Source organism: Kogia breviceps, chromosome 5 (assembly GCF_026419965.1).
Source record: "Kogia breviceps isolate mKogBre1 chromosome 5, mKogBre1 haplotype 1, whole genome shotgun sequence".
In the NCBI taxonomy this organism is placed as follows: Eukaryota; Metazoa; Chordata; class Mammalia; order Artiodactyla; family Physeteridae; genus Kogia; species Kogia breviceps.
In genome coordinates, this window is record NC_081314.1 from 4190479 (window position 1) to 4210345 (window position 19867).

Consider the following 19867-nt stretch of genomic DNA (forward strand, 5'->3'; position numbering starts at 1 on the left):
CCAATGGCAGGAAATACCTACCTATGCAGATTGTTTCATATTTAAAAGATCTCTTATTTGCAATCATGTATGAGCATTTTAATCATAATAAACAAAGACATAAAAAAATTTTAAACTAGTCTAAGTATGGTCAAAGAAGAATAGCCATGGTGATCTGAAAAGACTATTCAATTAAATCAAGCCAACCACTGATTTTGCAAATCAAGAGATTTGCAAAAATTGTATTCAACAACAAAAAAAAGTCTGGGCAATATCTTTTGCAATTATACTCTTTTCTATGTATTTAATTATAGCAATGGAATACAGTGGCTGTATATACGTTTTACTTCCTAACAAACCTTATGAACAACTGCATAAATGTAAACAAAGTCAAAATTCCGAAAAAAGCAAGAGCAGAGAAAATGCACATTAGGACTCAAAAAAAATCAAAACATGATCATACACTTAATTTTATTCTATCAGCAATATATTCACAATATTCTAAAATGGAGAAAAAGTAAAGAGCCTCATTCCCAAGTCCCAATGCCTAACTCCAAAGAACCACCTTGATTAGTTTCTTATGTGTCTTTCCAGTGTTTCTTCATGTGAATACACATGAACAAGCACGAATATATTATTTTTCTCTTATATCTATACCTCCTTATGTACATTGAGTAAATGTCTGAGAGCCTTCCTTCCACATTTGTCTATGGAGAGCTTCCTCATTCATATATACAGACACATAATAATGTACTGTGTGGATGTACCACATTTTCTTTAATCAAGTCCCCGTTAATGGACATTTGTTTCAAACTTCTGCGATTACAAATCACATTAAAATGAACGGACATATATACACTACCAAACGTAGGGTGGCTAGCTAGTGGGAAGCAGCCGCGTAGCACAGGGAGATCAGCTCGGTGCTTTGTGACCACCTAGAGGGGTGGGATAGGGAGGGTGGGAGGGAAACGCAAGGGGAAGGAGATATGGGGATATATGTATATATACAACTGATTCACTTTGTTATAAAGCAGAAACTAACACATCATTGTAAAGCAATTATACTCCAATAAAGATGTTAAAAAATGAATAAATAAAATAATTCTTGCACCTAGAAAAAAAAAAGAATAGCCTTTCCTATTTGTTATTTCATACATGTACAGCTATACTTTTCAGATGAATTTTCAGAACTCAGATGGTATGATTCTGTAATTTTAATCAGCATTGTCAAATTACCCTCCATAATGTTTATACCAATTTGCACTCCCTCAGACGAGGTATGAGAGATAAGGTTTAATTTAAAACTTGTTTCCATCCATCCACAGCTATTTTGAAAGTAATTCATTTGGTAAGAAAATGAAAAAGTTTAGGGGCTACACTATAGGTCACGTATTTCATATTCATTAGATCAAATTCCCCTAGAAGGTTTGAATCCTTGAGTAAATCTCACAGGAAGGATGAGAGCAACAGAAGTAGTAAGGGGTGCTATTTCCATTTATTCAATTATTTAAATTGACATAAAACTTCATTCAACTGAGAACAATTTGGCAGTTCCTATACACAAGGCGTTCATACTTTCTGTTATGGACAGAATTGTGTATATACAAAATTCAGATACTGAAGCTCTAAGCCTCAGTGTGACTGTATTTGGAGATAGAGACTTTAAGGAGGTAATTAAGGTTAAATGTTCATGGACCGGTAAATGGATAAAGAAGATATGGTACACAGATACAATGGAATATTACTCAGCCATTAGAAAGAATGGAATAATGCCATTTGCAGCAACATGGATGGACCTGGAGATTATCATACTAAGTGAAGTAAGTCAGACAAAGCCAAATATCATATGATATTGCTTATATGCGGACTCTTAAAAAAAAAAAGATACAAATGAGCTTATTTACAAAACAGAAACAGACTCACAGACTCAGAGAATGAATTTATGGTTACCTGGGGGCAGGGATAGATTGGGAGTTTGGGATTGACATGCACACACTGCTATATTTAAAATAGATAACCAACAAGGACCTACTGTTAAAAAAAGGAAAGAGAGAAAACAAGTTAAATGAGGTCATAAGGGTGAGGCCTAATCCAATACGACTAGTGTCACTGTAAGAAGAAGTACGCCAGAGATACGCGCACACAGAGAAAAGCCCATGTGAGGACACAGTGAGACGGCAGCAGCATACAAGCCGAGAAGAGAGGCCTCGGGAGAAACCAGACCTGCTGACACCTTGATCTTGGACTTCCAGCCTCCAAAACTGTGAGAAAATAAACTTTCTCAGAAAATCAAATTTCTGTTGTTTAAGCCCCTCAGTTTGTGGTATTTTGTTATGGCAGCCCCAGTAGACTAATGCACCTTCTAACCAAGTAATATGCTGCTGGGAATTTATCCTAAAGAACAAAAGAGCTATATGTTCAGATATGACTATAGCTTCTTTATAAATAACCATAAGAAACAGGTAACAGACTAACTGCCGTACACCAGCGGTTTCAGTTATTACAGCACATAAATGATGAAATGTTATCTAACCATTAATTACTATGAATATGAATACTTCAGCCTCAAGGAAAAGCACACACAGGGCTTCCCTGGTGGCGCAGTGGTTGCGAGTCCGCCTGCCGATGCGGGGGACGCGGGTTCGTGCCCCGGTCCGGGAGGATCCCACGTGCCGCGGAGCGGCTGGGCCCGTGAGCCGTGGTCGCTGCGCATGCGCGTCCGGAACCTGTGCTCCGCAACGGGAGAGGCCACAACGGTGAGAGGCCCGCGTACGGGGGTGGGAAGAAGTACACACAAAATGATATTACTTCTTCTTTAAGTATATAAGTTAAGGAAGATGAAAGTTTAGAGATAGATGGTAGTTATATTTGCACAACAGTGTGAATGTACTTAATGCCAAAGAACTATACACTTAAATATGTTAATGGTAAATTTTGTTATGTAAATTTTACCACAATAAAAAAAAAGTAGAACACAAATTACAACACATACATAACTGTAGTTGTGATGTTTAAAAGGTATCAAGCAAGATTGGAAAGAGACTAAAAAACACTGTGTTTGGTCAATAGGACAACCTGTAGAAAATAATTCTATTTTTTTTCACATCACTTAAATAATACTTCAGTTGCTAGTTTAGCAAATTACATATGTTTGTGTATGCATGTGTGCTTATAAAAAGAGATTTGAAATGATACACAAACTTTTAACAATGGTTATCTCTGGTTAAGAGAAAACAAGAATAGAAATTCATCTGTATGCTTGACTTCTTTTAATCTGTAGGCATGATTTTTTAATTTAAAGAGTAAAAGTATTTGAATATTCGAAAATAGAAATAACTCAAAAGGGATGAAAAACAAACCTTAAAAGAATACAAACAGAAACAGATAATTCCATCTATATATCTAATTGTTAACATAACCACAAAGAAAAAAGACTTAATTCAAGAAATTTTTAATACAACACTCTGACTACATATTTTTTTTTAAATCAATTTATTTATTTATTTCTAAATTTTGGGCTGCATTGGGTCTTTGTTGCTATGCACAGGCTTTCTCTAGTTGCAGCGAGCGGGGGCTACTCTTCATTGCGGTGCGCGGGCTTCTCACTGCGGTGGCTTCTCTTGTTGTGGAGCACGGGTTTTAGGCGCGCGGGCTTCAGTAGTTGTGGCTCGTGGGCTCTAGAGCGCAAGCTCAGTAGCTGTGGCGCACGGGCTTAGTTGCTCTGCGGCATGTGGGATCTTCCCGGACCAGGGATCGAACCCGTGTCCCCTGCATTAGCAGGAAGATTCTTAACCACTGCGCCACCAGGGAAGTCCCTCTGACTACATACTCTTAATGAAAGTTAGTCTAAAGACAAAAAGCATGGTAGAGCAACTGTAAATTTCACATAGCAATTTTGTTGCTGGAATGACACTGGTATAGTTTATTCTGGAACTTTTTATGTATATTGTAAAATAGAGTAAATGCATATACGTGCTAATATTGCTGGGATCCAGGGTTCTCACCTTAAGAGAAAGGAGATACGATGCTGGAAAAGGGAAAAGCATGGGAAAGACTCTGTGGTACTGACTTAGAACAGATGGATGGAAGGAAGGAAGGGAGGGAGGAAGGGAGGGAGGGAAGAAAAAGAAGAAAAGAAACCTAAATATTTTTGCCATCTCTGTCCACTGAAAGGGCCTAGAAGTTGTGACACACTCAAGTAGCCACGAGCAAGCTGGTCACCCAGATCTGGGATGGGGTAGGAAAAGAACAAGACGGCCCTGGGCTATGTTACTGGACCTAAAGGGAAGCAAGTGCCCAAAGGCCTGGGTTGGGGGGGTTGGGGGGGGTTGTCCAAAAGGCCCGAGAACCAGGTCACAGGTGCCCCCGCCGGCCAAATGTGAGACAGGGTGGGCACCAAAAAGAAAAACTGAAGGTCACACAACTGATTTTAAGAAGAGTTCAGGGGTTCAAAGTGATACTGAAAAATGGGGTGTCCTTAACAAAAGAATGTCAACTAATAAACGTACGAGGAATAATAACCACAAAACCAGCCTTTTGCAACCATCAGCAAAATAAATCATTCGGCAGGAATCGACAGCTGATGCTAAAATCATAGCATACAATTTTACTGGAGAATAGGATATTCATACGCTCTCAAAAGTATCACCCCGTGCAGACAGCCACGAGGAAAAGGTGACTACTTTTGCAACGTAAAGAGATGGCAGACGCCACCTTAAATGATCACACGGTACAACCAACCACCAGGCAAACGAACACTGCATGTCTCCTGATACGCAATGCAGTCCTTGCACCAAAGATATTTAACCTGAAAAAAAAACCTCACAACAACAACAAACTGAGGGACTCTGGAGAGCAGTACTGCACTAGATTAAAATAGGGGGGCTTCCCTGGTGGCGCAGTGGTTGAGAATCCGCCTGCCGATGCAGGGGACACGGGTTCGTGCCCCAGTATGGGAAGATCCCACGTGCCGCGGAGCGGTTGGGCCCGTGAGCCATGGCCAAGGAGTCTGTGCGTCCGGAGCCTCTGCTCCGCAACAGGAGAGGCCACAACAGTGAGAGGCCCACGTATCACAAACAAACAAACAAAAAAAAAAAAAAAAAAAAAAAGGGTTAGGAGACACGCCAGCCAAAAGCAGTGCATGATCCCTGATCGGACCCTGAGGCAGGACAGCAGGAAGGATAATTGGGGGAACTGTGAATATGGGTGTGGTTTCAATAACACAAATGTATCAACATTAGCTACCATGGGTCTCACATACGTACACTCTTTCGTAAGTTTTGGGAAGCGATGAGCATTACCTTTGACGGGTTAATTACAATATTTCTAGCCGAGCCATGCTCATCTCCAGTGAAGGCGGGCTGATTGTTGAAGCCTTGCTTTACATTCACAGCGGTAAGTTCATCCTGTGGGAGGAAAGGTACCGATTAGTCCCAAGGGTGTCAAAGCTCCAACTGGAGTCAACGTCCTGTAGCCTCAGGAATGACCAACTTTGCTATACCCTGTAGAAGAGAACTGTCCAACACTCACCAAGGAAAGAAGCAACAGAGGTTTAAAAATCAGTATATACACGTGTAGAGAGAGAGAAAGCAAATGTAACAAAATGTTAACAACTACTGCCTGTAGGTGAAAATTCTTCACTAATAAAATTGGGGGGGGGGAGGCAACCTCCCCCCCATAAACGTAAACTCATAGAATGTTCAGACTAGAATTGTTTCTAGAGAGCCCACAGCTTGACTGCCCCTACCTTGCCAGGCCCTGTGCACGTCTCTATGCTATGTTCCAGAAAACTGGCTCTCACTCAACTTACCCAAGACCCCACAGCGAGTTAAAGACAGAAATGAAGGGTTCCTAGGCGCAAGGCGTGTGATAGCCACACACCACCACAGCCCTGCAACTGAGGGCAAGTTTAGGGCTTGCCAAGCTGTTCATACCCTTTGGCTCACTTCACCTTTACCAGTTCTGAGGCAGCCGGTCGGCGTGTGCCTTCACGCCTGTTTACAGATGAGAAGAGTGAGTGTCGCTCAGCTAGTACAGTAACTGGACAAAGCCAGCACTGAAAGACCACCTTCTCAGTCCTAGACTAGGAAGAGAACTTTCCATGACATGGTGCACCAGAGCACAAATGCCACAGGAAAATGTGGTCTAAAAATACACAGCCACAATTCGTACCCTCCTTAAAAAAGATCTCCTACTGGATAGATAGAGGAAAACTTTCCTTACCAAGGTCACAACACATCAAAAATAGCCCAAGGCATTAAAAAAAAAAAAAAGACATTCCCCTGCCCAGATCACCAAGTTATAGAACTAAATCAGAGTTCCCAAAACACAGACTTGAAAGGATAAAGGGGAAAGGTTTGCGCAAATGAAGCTACCTTTTGCTCCCCTCACTCCAGGCCAAGAAATGGTCTCAGTGACACCTGGGGTAATGGCAGCCACAGCACAAGAACAAGATTATACACTTATTCTTCACAAGTAATTGCTGTAAGTGTAAAATGAAAAAAAAAAAAAAAAAAAATCAACTGATCAAATCACTGCTATGATTAGGCAGAAAGCCTTAGGCCAAAATCGTTAATGACATGTAATACCTGAAAGGTCACCTTGGCTGAGAACTGGGGTCTCCTGGAGTCATGCCATGTAACTTCACTCAATTGTGTGTGCTCTAGCTAATACCTTGGCTAGGCACAGTTCTGGTGGGCTTTCAAAAAACCCCACTACAGGAAGCTTAGCTCTATGGTCATCAAGTCTCCTCCCGGCATGGAAGGTAGCTGGAACTGTGTTCTGCACAGAAACTGAGTTGCATGTGTGTATATATATATATATATATATATATATATATATATATATATATATATATATATATATATATATATATATATCAGAAGACATCTCAAACTACTCCCGCATTTTCAAATAAATTATTTGGAAATCTAGGGCAGAACTACATAATGCATATTTTAAGTCAAAAAAGTGTCAGTCAACTGAAATAAAGCAAGCATGCTAATGAAATTTCTGGAGTCTCACAGTCTAAGAAAGAAGGGGGACACATGGTGTCACGAGGGGAATGGGACAAGAAAATGGAATTTTTATCTTTGCTTTAGCATCAGAGTAAAACAAGAAACACTAATTGAGTAATGGCTTACATTTTTACTAAAAATACGTCCTGGGTTAATCAAGAGGGAATGTGTGAGGCTTTCAGGACCATTTAGTTCCATCTAGTGCTGCTTCACTTTCTATTCTAAACTAACCCCTGCTCAGCTAGCTGCTTGTTGTGACTGACTGCTGACCACTGGCCTGGACAGACATGCCACGCACACACACACACACACACACGCACGCACACACACGCACAAATACGCACACAAAATTGCCAGAAGGAAAAGAACATGGAACCATGGTAACAAGTCTGTCAGCCACATCAGATTTTCCTCAAACTAGGATCCACACAGGTACTGCTGGCAGCCTTGAGTGCTGAGAACTTTCCAAACTTGTACTCTAAGTTTCATGAAGATGCATCCAGAATCTGACCACTTCTCACTACCACCGATGCCTCCCCCAGGTCAAGGCCACCATCATCTCATGCCTGGACACTGCAACAGCTCCTAACGGGTCTCCTTGCTTCTCCCTTTGCCCTCTGTTGAAGGCCACATTCAACACAGCAGCCCCAGGGAGCTTTGGAAAACTTGAGTGACATCATGTCCCTCCTCGAAGCCTGCGATAACTCCATAGCTCAGAACACGAGCAGAGGCCCTATGGGGTCCCACAAGTCCCCGGGTGATCTGGCCCCTTACACCCTTCCCGCCTCATCCCTGACCACACTCCCTTGCTCACTACCCTCCAGCCGCACCGGTCTCTCTGCAGCTCCTCAAGTGTCCAGCTGGACGACCTCCAGCCTCAGGGCCTTTGCATGGTCTATCCCTTCTGCACGGACTGCTCTTCCCCGGCTTCCACACGGCCAGCTCCCTGACCCCCTTAAGTCATGTTCTCGAGGAGAGATCTGATGACCCTATTTGAAGCTGGAACAGCTCGTCCCAATCCCTTCCCCCAGCACTCCTAATCTTCCAATAATCCATAGCACTGATCACCTAACACCCCACATAATTTACTTATGATGTATCCTGTCTGTCTCCCCCACCAGAAGACAAGGTCTGTGAGAACCGGGGTCTTTACGTTGTTCACAGAAGCGTGCCAAGAACACAGAGCGGTGGCTGGCACAGGGCACGCAGAGGCATTCAATCCATATCTGCTGAAAGAGCAAATAAGTGAATGACAACCTGTTTCGAACAATTAACATAATAAGTATATTCTGAATCGCTACCCCATGGCGTTGAGCTCCCTAATTCTGTTTGGATTTATGACTAGAACCACTTAACCTCCCAGAGCCGTGGCTGTCACCCCATCAAGCCCAAGGCACCACCCTAAAAGCAAATATTTCTAAATGCCCTTTTTCCAAGTCTGAAATGAAATTCATAGACAATAACTTACCAACATTTTTTTTAAAAAAATCAATGTAATGCCCTCACTCTAAAATTTTTTTTTCAAAATGAAAGTAAGTTATAACAACATAGGTACTTGAAAAGAAACCCCTCAGGCATACACCACAAGACCTCTACTACCCAAAAAGTGTGGTCCATGGGCCATCAGCGCTGGCTTGTTAAAAATGCAGAATCTCATTTCAGTCAGCTTAACAAGTTCTCCAGGTAATTCATGGACACATTAACCTTTGAGAAGTGGGGCCCTAGGAGACATCAAGAATTAGTAAATGTTTGTTCCTATACCTAGAATCACCATAAATGCAGTCAGTGCAAAATGCAGACTGATGTAGGTGTGCTGTATCGCTATTTCAAATTATCAGGAACAGCATGATGTGAATCTTCTGTAACGGTGAAAAAACTCTTAGTAAAATTTTCAAACCAACAAAATAAAGTCTTCTCCCAATATATTAAAACGCAATAGTTATATTCCTCAGAGACTCAGCGTATACTGACTGTGTATTAAAATCATGCCCAAAAAATACTTTGAGATCATATGTAAACAGATTCCCACCTGGAACAGAGAGAAAACGACTTTCAAAGTTTGGTGGCACATACGACAATCCAGTGGCACACAGGACAATTCTTCACTGAGAACATCTAGCACACCTGACCCCGCCCACCAAATGGCAGTAGCACCTCAGCTGTCGTGATAGCCGACACCGGCTCCCAGAGTGTCACCACTCTCCTGCAGAAAACCGCAGTTTACTGAGAGGACTGCTTATTCCTTTTAAGGCCCTGCCTCTGAAAAGGGGAATCCAGGTTTCGGACACAGGGAGTTTCACACAGGCCCTGCTCCTGCTGCAACACCATGAGGATGGGACGTCCAGCTCCAGCCACCACAGGCCCCTAGAGCTCGCAGCTGTGGTTACAGGTGGAGGCCTTACCCCAGGGTAAGCATGACTAAGTAGAAATGCACACAAGGGGGACAAGAGCCCAGGCTCTGCAATCAGACTGTCTGAATTTGAACCTCCAACTCCACTGAAGAGTGACTCAAACAAAGCAAGCTCTGGAACTGTTCCGGGGCCTCAGTTTCCTCAACTGTGAAACAGGGACAGTAAGAGTTTCTACTACTATTATGTCCATAGCCCAGTTGAGGAAATAAAAAGCAGAGAGGTTGATTAACTTACTGAAGGTCACACAGTGGTAAAGAACTCCAAAGAATCCATGTTCCTAGCCACCATGCTATATGAAAATGGCCAGCAGTAAGTATTACTGCTGTCGACTGTGTCATATTTCTGGTTCAGGAAAGTGATAACCTGAAGCTTCAGTAAGCGCTCAGAAATACAAAAGATCTGCTTCAGAAATTACAAAGACCTCGGCCTTCAGTAGTGGTTCTCAAACTTTTGCATGCTTCAGAATTCCCCTGATGGGTTTGTTACAAGCACAGCTGCCTCTGGGGCCCCTCCCCCAGAGTTTCCAGTTCAATAGGTGGGGTGGTGCCCAAGAATCTGAATTTCTAATGACTTCCCAGATGAGAGATGCATAATCCAGAGGCCACACTTCTGAGAACCCCTGACATAAAGATTTGGAGTTGGTGGCTTCCTAGAAAACCAGGGCATTCCCATGGCCAGCTTCAGGGCTGCACTCACCACCAGGAAGAGACTGGATGCTCCACCTTAGCTCAGGAGCAGGAAGTCCCAAGAAGAAAAGCCTTGTCAGAATTCTCTGCCACACCCCTATCCCTACTCCAAAGGCACACACACAAAGCTACACACACACACACACAATACACACACACACAATACACACACACACAAAGCTACACACACACAATACACACACAATACACACACACACAATACACACAATACACACACACACACTACACACACACACACACACACACACACACGGATCAAGGCAGAAAACAAGTCAGAAAGTTTGTCCTTCACTCCTTTAACTCCTCATAGACCCACGGATAAAAACACCAGGGATGCACAGTGACTCAATTAAGTCAGGAAGCACACAGACCTACAACAGAAGGCTGGAAGGCACTTCTGTTAAAGTTTACTCACACAGAACTTTAGGTCAGGCTTCCTAGAGAAACCAAGTGAAACGGAGGTAAAAAAACAAAGTGTCACAACCAAAACGTTGCACCCTGATGGTTTTTCTCCTAAAGTTTCTTTAAAGAGTGAAAGTCAACAGCAAGAATCCAAACACTGAGTTAAAAGTAAGATTCAGATTCCAGAGTGTTTACTATTGTTGTTTAGACAGTGTTTCTCCAACTCCAGTAACGCACACTCTTTCCTTTGAAAGGAAGAACACCCTCTCTGACCCCAGGAGGCAAGAGGAACCCAATTTGGGAAAATGAGACAGGACGTGGATACTTAACGGCATCAGGCAGCGCTAAGAGATTCAGAACGAGATGTAACGTGTTATCCGAACTCAAACTACAAACTTTTATGACACTTTGCTCTGAAGGCCTTTGCCAAATCTAATCAAGCAAATATGGAAGGGAGAGAGCCTGGATTTTAAAACAGCATGCCTCTAAAATCCCCAAGCCAGGGGACACAGAGAGCTTCCTCTTGTACTAACCTTGAACCTCTTCAAAGATTTTTCTAAATAAGAGAGGATAACCACCAAAGTCCTTACCGTGGTCCTTACAGAAACTGAAACTTGTTTTGCTACACCTAGTCAACAATTCTCATAAAAAACAGAACCGTCAGCTGCTGCTTTGCCTATCTGCAAAGCTGAGACAACGAAACCCCTCAAAACTTGGGGACACAAGCCACCACTAATCACCATCTTAGCACCAAACCCTTTCCAGTAAAAGAACTCCTTTGCTGGAGGTTGAAAATGTTCCCATTGTACAATGTGGGGAATAAAGAAAAATAAGGTGCCAACCATGAACTCAGAGAGTTTTAAATGTTTCTGTTTATCATTAACAGCAGCGGGGGCAAAACACCGTACACACATGTGTGAGCCCTAATATCTACTCAGCCAAGAGACAATGCTGGCTGAGAACACGCATTCAGTCCGGCCTGGTGGCCTAGGGCAGCGGCGCCCCAGGCCAGGCAGCATATGATTTCAACAGGTTTAAAACGGAACTGGTCCAAAAGTAACCTCAACGCAGAGAAAAGAAATCTCGGCCACTTCGTCGATGGCTTCAACTAAAATGATAAGCCTTAAAGCAATTTTAGGGAGACAGGTACCCAGAGACAAACAGAAACAAAAGCCTAGAAACTGGCCCATGTTCATATGGAAGGCCAGCATTCACTCTGCATTTTTGTATTTTATACCGATACAAAAGTCAGACCTTCGATATTTTGGGTGAACTCCAAATGCATCCATAAAGCTGCATTTACCTTGAACTTCAGAGAATGATGTTATTTTTTTGGATCACTTTCAAAGCAATCTTCTAATTTCAATAAATGTTTCATCAGGAAAGTGAAAACATTTTGATGCTAGTTTGGAAATTGCTTAAGCTCTTTCTCACTCAAAAGGGGAAGAAAGTCAGTTTAGCACAATTTTCAATGACCATCTCAGAAGCAGATAATAAATACACACACACAAGGTGCACACACACTTAACCTCCTCCAGAGTTCTCATCTACTGCAAAGAACACATGCAGAGATGCCCGATTTCCTCAGTCACCTACTTGCATCTCACAAACTAACTCAATGACTGTCAACAGGTGGGACAGAAATGCCCACCAGGCATGACAATGCCACAGCAGCAGAAAATGTCTCTTTATGCACTAGTTAGGCTTGTGTTAGCTGGGGTCTTACCCCAAACAAAATTTTTAAAAACAGCTTGATAACTGTTTTCCCTAGCTTGTCCATCTCTCTCCCAGAAGAGCATTCTGAGACCCCTGAGGATGTCTGCAGATCCCACTGGAGAAGTGAGGCTATGATAACACCCATTATGGATAGATTCAATAGTGGGTTTTTTGTTGTTTTTTTTTTTTTTTTTTTTTTTTTTTGGCCTCGCCATGCAGCATACGGGATCTTAGTTCCCTGACCAGGGATCGAACCTGTGTCCCTGCAGTGGAAGCTCAGAGTCCTAACCACTGGACTGCCAGGGAAGTCCCAGAATCAACAGTCTTCAGGCAACACTTAGGGTTAGCAGATACAAATGACCCAAGAGAGGGCTTCCCTGGTGGCGCAGTGGTTGAGAGTCCACCTGCCGATGCAGGGGACGCGGGTTCGTGCCCCGGTCCGGGAGGATCCCACGTGCCGCGGAGCGGCTGGGCCCGTGAGCCATGGCCGCTGCGCCTGCGCGTCCGGAGCCTGTGCTCCGCAGCGGGAGAGGCCACGACAGTGAGAGGCCCGCGTTCCGCAAAAAAAAATGAAAAAAGAAAAAAAAACAAATGACCCAAGAGATAAGGGAAAAACTCTTTCTCGCCTCAGACCTCATCATTAACCAGTTCTATCCATACTTCTCTCAAAACATGTCTCACATCTAGTCCTCCCTCTAAAATAATACATAGAGCCACCTGTCTACACTGCGGCCACTGCCACAGCAGGCCAAGGCTGCTGTCCCTCACACGCCTCCCCTCCTCCGTCCACACCTTCGCCTCAACCTCGCCTGCCCACTGGCCCCTGATGAACCTTCCTGAAACAGGTTTTCTTTTCTGCTCTCCCCTAATCGAAAGCCTCAGAGGCTTCCCACCCACCCCACCCAACCCCACCCCCGCCCCGAAGGACCTAAAGAGAAGAGAAGCATCTAGCACAAGACTCTACAGACCCTCAATAACATCTGTGGGCCTTCTCTGCACCTAACTCCAGCCTCGACTCAAAACACAATCACCGGGCCTCCCTGGTGGTGCAGTGGTTAACAGTCCGCCTGCCGATGCAGGGGACACGGGTTCGAGCCCCGGTCCGGGAAGATCCCACGTGCCGCGGAACGGCGAAGCCCGTGAGCCACAACTACCGAGCCCGCGCTCTGGAGCCCGCGAGCCACAACTACTGAGCCCACGCGCCTAGAGCCCGCGCTTCACCACTGCAATGAGAAGCCCACGCACCGTAATGAAGAACGGACCCCACTCCCCGCAACTAGAGAAAGCCCGTGTGCAGCAACAGAGACCCAACGCACCCAAAAATAAAAATTAATTAATTGTTAAAAATACAATCACCTAGGATGGGCATTAAACCCATTAAACTCGAACAACCAAGCTCCACTTCCCAGTCTCACTTCCATTCTGAGTGTCAGAATCACAGAGATCTGAGTTTGAATATAGAGCCTTACCTATCACAGGGAACAACGTAAGTGACCTCTCTGCACCTCCGCTGCTTCAACTGAAGTAAGACAAGAGTAACTCACAGGGCTGAGGTTACATAAGATAAAATGTACAAAGTTTAGCACAGTGCCTGGCCCCATATTAAGTGCTCCATAAATGGTGGCTACTGGTATAAAAAAATTAGAGCTTTTTTTTTTTTTACTTACATTTAATCTACTTGACTATTCTATTCCCTGCCAATACTGTCTTTTCAACCTCTAAGCCTTGCCCGATGCCATCCCCATCCCCTGGAGTACAGCATGAAATCTCTCGCCTTCTTCAAACCCCAGCTCAGGGCTTCCCCTCACTTGATCAACAAACAACCAAGTATACATCACTGTGCTAAGTACTGGGGATTCCACAGTGAGCAAACTGCAAGTGTGATAAATGCCCCAAGGAGAAGTACTACCTGCTCAGAGCACACGATAGGGGCTTAACCTCATCTGAGAACTCAGAAAAAAATTCCCTGAAGAAGTGGCCTTTGAGCTGAGTCTGAAATAGGAGTAATAAACTAAGTTAAGAGGAGGACCCTTATGATAGCAAGGTTGACATTTTGCGAGAAGTGATATAATATTAACTCTACGAAGACCATGAAAAGTTAGAGATGTATATTGTAAATGCTAACGCAATCGCTAATAAAAATAAAATGTAAAGAGGTAAACTTAAATGTCAGTAGGTAAATTTAAATTATTTTTAACATAGTTTAATAATCCAGAGGTAAAATGGTAAATAAATCGAACCACATCAGTAATTGGGTTAAGATTCCAATTAAAAGACAGGGATTGCTAGAATGGATAAGGAAGCAAGCAAAACCCAGCTACATGCTGTCCTTTAAATATATTAAGACAGATAAGGTGACAGAAAACTGATGGAAAGAGATATATACCATACAAACGATGAACTTAAGAGGGCTGGAGTGGCTATATTAATATTGGACAAAGTAAACTTCAAGACAAAGAGCATCATCAAAGAAAAAGAGGGGCATACCATAATGATAAAAAGGTCAACTCATCAGGAAGACGTAACAACAATCACAGGCATTGTGTGCCCAACAAGAGACAGGAAGAGCGTGTGTAAGGGCTGTAGTCCTGGGAAAATGAAAGAAAGAATGCTGTCGTGGCAGGAGCAAAGGGACGCAGGTGTGAGGTGAGACGGGGCAGTGGGTGGGGATAGAATACACAGGGTCTGGTGGACCCAGTAAAGGACTTCTGTCTTTACAAGAAGAGTAAAGGGTTTTACCCACACACCTATGATCAATTAATCTTCGACAAAGGAGGCAAGAATATACTATGGGAAAAAGATAGTCTCTTCAGCAAGTGGTGCTGGGAAAGTTGAACAGCCACATGTGAAACTCAATGAAGTTAGGACACACCCTCACACCGTACACAAAAATAAACAAACTCAAAATGGCTTAAAGACTTAAAACATAAGACTTGACACCACAAAACTCCTAGAAGAGAGCAGAGGCAAAACATTTTCTGACATAAATCGTACCAGTGTTTTCTTAGGTCAGTCTCCCGAGACAATAGAAATAAGAACAAAAATAAACAAATGGGACCTAATCAAACTTCCAAGCTTTTGCACAGCAAAGGAAACCATAAACAAAACAAAAAGATAGCCTACAGAATGGAAGAAAATATTTGCAAACCATGAGACAGACAAGGGCTTAATTTCCAAAATATACAAACAGCTCATACAACTCAATAACAAAAAAACAAACAACCCAATCCAAAAATGGGCAGAAGACCTAAACAGACATTTCTCCAAAGAAGACACACAGATTGCCAAGAGGCACATGAAAAGCTGCTCATCATCACTAATTACTTGAGAAATGCAAATCAAAACTACAATGAGGTACCACCTCACACCAGGCAGCATGGCCATCATTAAAATGTCTACAAATGACAAACGTAGGGTGTGGAGGGTGTGTTGAAGAGGGAACCCTCCTACACTGCTGGTGGGAATGTAAATTGGTGCAGCCACGATGGAGAAGAGTATGGAGATTCCTTAAAAAACTAAAAATGGAGTTACCATATGATCCAGTAATCCCACTCCTGGGCATATATCCAGACAAAACTCCAATTCAAAAAGACACATGCAACTAACACAACACTGTTAATCAACTATGCTCCAATATAAAATAAAAACTAAAAAATAAATTAATTTTTAAAAAAGATACATGCACCCCTACGTTCATAGCAGCACTATTCACAATAGCCAAGACGGAAGCAATTTAAATGTCCATCGACAGACGATCAGATAAAGATGTAGTACATATACACAACAGAATATTACTCAGCCATACAAAAGAATGAAATAATGCCATTTGCAGCAACATGGATGGACCCAGAGATTATCATACTGAGTGAAGTAAGTCAGAAAGAGACAGACAAATACCATAGGACATCACTTATATGTGGAATCTAAAACATGACACAAATGAACTTATCTACCAAACAGACCCACAGACACAGAGAACAGACCTGTGGTTGGTAAGCGGGAGGAAGGCAGGGAAAGGATGGAATTGGGAGGTTAGGGTTAGTCGATGCGAATTATTATATATAGATTGGATAAAAAAAAAACATGGTGCTACTGTCTAGCACAGAGAACCGCATTGCATATCCTTTGATAAACCATAATGGAAAGGAATATGAAAAAGAATGTATAGATAAGATATGTATAAGTGAATCACTTTGCCGTATAGCAGAAATTAACACAACATTGTAAATCAACTATAATTAAATAAATTTTTTAAAGAAAAGAGTAAAGGGTTTCATGCAGTGGGGTGACATCATCCGAACTGAATAGGTCCACAGTGGGGACCACTGATTGGAGCCGGCCAGACCCAACGGGAGGCCTGGGGGCAAAAGGGGATTGGGACGGGTTAGAGGCTCTCTTCAGAGAGGGCAGCTAGGACCCCAGTCAGAGGCGGAAGGAAGGGGAAGCATGGAGAGATATTTACGGGGCTACTCAACAGGGCTTTGGGTAACATGTTGGATGGAATGACAAAGAGTGAGGTTATCAAGGGTGTCCGCCGGATTTCTGGGATAGCAAGAGCTCTTAAAAACAGCGTATAGCAGTGTTAGGGGATTTTTTTGGAGGGAAGAGGAACAGACCACAAGCTCAGTTTTAAATGTGACTTGGAGGTGGCTGGCACAACAAGATGTTTCTGCCAGACATTTAGAAGTCTAGAGTGCCCAGAGGGCTTCCCTGGTGGCGCAGCGGTTGAGAGCCCGCCTGCCGATGCAGGGGACACGGGTTCGTACCCTGGTCCGGGAAGATCCCACATACCGCAGAGCGGCTGGGCCCGTGAGCCGTGGCCGCTGAGCCTGCGCGTCCGGAGCCTGTGCTCCGCAACGGGAGAGGCCACAACAGTGAGAGGCCCGCGTAACGCAAAAATAAAACATAAAAAAAAATGAAGCATTCAGGCTTTCCGGGTGGCGCAGTGGTTGAGAGTCCGCCTGCCGATGCAGTGGACGCGGGTTCATGCCCCGGTCCGGGAGGATCCCACGTGCCGCGGAGCAGCTGGGCCCGTGAGCCGTGGCCGCTGCGCCTGCGCGTCCGGAGCCTGTGCTCCGCAACGGGAGAGGCCACAACAGTGAGAGGCCCGCGTACCGCAAAAAAGAAAAAAAAAAATTAAAAATTAAAAAAATAAATAAATAAAAAAATAAAAAATAAAAATAAAAAATAGAGTGCCCAGAAGGTAAGGTCCAGTACCAGACCAACCAGGGACACGCCGAGGAGGGTCTAGAGACAAGCCCTGCAGGCACTGAATTGTGCACCCCGAAAAGAGAGGTCAAAGTCCGAACCCCTATACCTGTGGCCTTCCTTGGAAACAGGGTCTGTGCAGCAACAATCAAGTTATGGTCACGCTGAGATCGGGTGCACACGGCTAGCGTCCTTATAAATGAAAAGACACAGAAGGAAGGCGGAGGCAGAGGTTGGAATGATGCTGCCACAAACCAGGGAAAGCCTGGGGCTCCCAGAAGCTGGATGAGGAGAGGAAGGAGCCTCCTCTAGAGGTGTGGCCCTGCCTCCAGAACTGTGGGAGCATTTCCATTGTTTCAAGCCACCCAATTTATGGTGTTTTGTTTAGGCAGCCCCCAGGACAGTAAAAAAAAAAATCCACGTAGGGGAGGGAAGAGGGGAAGCTCTGCCCTATCCCTCACAGCAAGACTACCATCTAAAATCAGGACCCGGGCCGTCTGGCAGCAGCAAGGGTCTACAACGCAGAGTCTACTACAGCTGAGGAAAGCAGCATCACTGGGCTCTGTATAAGGGGACACCCCGACGCCCTGCGTCACCACAACAGGGACTGCTTTCTGTTTGGATCTCTTCTAACTGACAGGTCCCTTAACAGCTGTTTGAGAAGTTTAGGGGAAAAAAAAAAACAACAACAAAAAAAGCCGAGGTAGTGGGCTGTTTCCCCAACGCAGCCAAAACGCTTCTAAGAGAAGGCACTGCCACCAGCCTCCTCAAGAGAGAGCCAAGGGATGGGGCCGGACTGACTCAGGGGAGGCAGGACTCCCCTAAAAGGCCACCTAGCATTTCCCCTACCCCCACCGACATCTCTAACATCAGGGACACATTTGCATGGAGGCCACATCTGAAACTCAGGTCTTCACCCATCCACCCTTGTCGACACGGCTATTAATATTCACCCCCCGTCCAAACCACACCTGCAGGCCATCAATCGCTAACGGTGGGGACTCAAGACGAACCCCAAAGGATACGAGCTCAGCACAGAACAGCAAGTCCTATCTCGCACACCTGTACCAAGCAGCAGGCGAAAGAGAAGAAAAGAAAATCATGGTTATAGCAGTACCACCCTCTGGCCTTTACGCAGCACGTTCACGCCCGTCTTCCTAAAAGCCAAATAAATGGCTCTGGCGGGATGGGTGCCCATTTACAGGCTGAGAAACTGAGGCTGAAGTGGGGGGGGAGGGGCAGTGACATGGTTAAGCCGCCACGAGAGAATCAAGCCCCCAAGAGGCCCAGCGTGCTCTCCGAGATGGTGTGAGACCTTGGAGGAGATCTGTACGATTCCGATCAACCTCAACTAGAAGCCTGGCCCCCTCCTTTCCTGTGAAATGGAGACCCACCTACCTTCCGCTGTAAAGAGTAAGAGGAAATCGTAGGTGAGGCACCCAGCACTTTAAAAAGGGGCTCATGGGAGGAGTTCCCTGGTGGTCCAGTGGTTAGGACTCTGCACTTTCACTGCCAAGCGCCTGTGTGTTCAATCCCCCGTCGGGGAACTGAGATCCCACAAGCCACCCGCCGCCGCGGCCAAAAAAAACCAAAAAACAAAACAAAAAAAAACCCCGCTCATCCCTCTCGGTCATTATAACTGTGATTTTTCCCCAGGCCCGCACCACGCACCACGCGTCCGGGGACTCAGCCACTCCGCAAAAAGCGAACGGGAACGTCCGCCGAGGAGGATGTGACGAACACACGAGGCTCTGGGGGCCCCGACTCCTCGTGAGAACCTCCCTCTTGCTCAACCATGAGACGGGCAGGTCCTCCCCCTCCACTGAAAGCGGGAGAGACTTTGACTCAAATTACCTCCAAATACACTTAGCATTTATTCCGCTCGCATCTAAATAATCGCAGCCTATTAATTCATATTCAAATCACCTTCAAAGGCATGTCACCCTCTGATATCAAACACCTGGATGTGGCTCTCAGGAAAATTGTAGGAAAACTGCCAGAGAAAAGTACTTGAACTTTTCGATCTGCATACGCACAAAGCAGGAAAGGGGGCTTAAGGTGTCCAGAGTTGATTCCGCCCGGAACCGCATTTAAGGCAGCCTCAGGAGACAATTTTCCCTTTGGATCCCCCACTGCTCAGGTAAGTCAGCGTCCCACACAACTCATGCATGCACTGCAGCCGCATCTTAAGGTAAGCGCTTCCCGTAAATCATATTTTTCACTTAGTGCTGAATCTGCCTCCCACTGGGCTAGGTGATCTGAGGGCAGGAAAAACAAACTCAAGCCATGGTCTCTGTCCTCTGAAGTGAGCCGTCCGGTGGGCTGACTCACCGTGCCCCTTACCTGGCTCCTCCTGTTTACTTCTACGCCTACCTGCATCCCTGACCCCACGTGCCCGCGGGAAGGCGGCTTGTGCGACTCGCACCAA

General features: G+C 44.7%; 1 protein-coding gene across 12 annotated transcripts in view; it reads right to left on the reverse strand.

The window, feature by feature from the left end:
- The window catches only part of MED12L (mediator complex subunit 12L), a 324289-nt gene that overhangs the window by 287122 nt on the left and 17300 nt on the right, over positions 1-19867 (reverse strand). For 10 of the 12 annotated variants that reach the window (XM_067033573.1, XM_067033579.1, XM_067033576.1 and 7 more), the window contains exon 3: positions 5280-5384. In XM_067033573.1, coding sequence (XP_066889674.1) covers positions 5280-5384 — 105 coding nt within the window. Of the gene's footprint in view, positions 1-5279; positions 5385-8594; positions 8673-19867 lie in introns of those variants that run through there. The other 2 variants (XM_067033578.1, XM_067033583.1) reach the window with 2 other exon arrangements.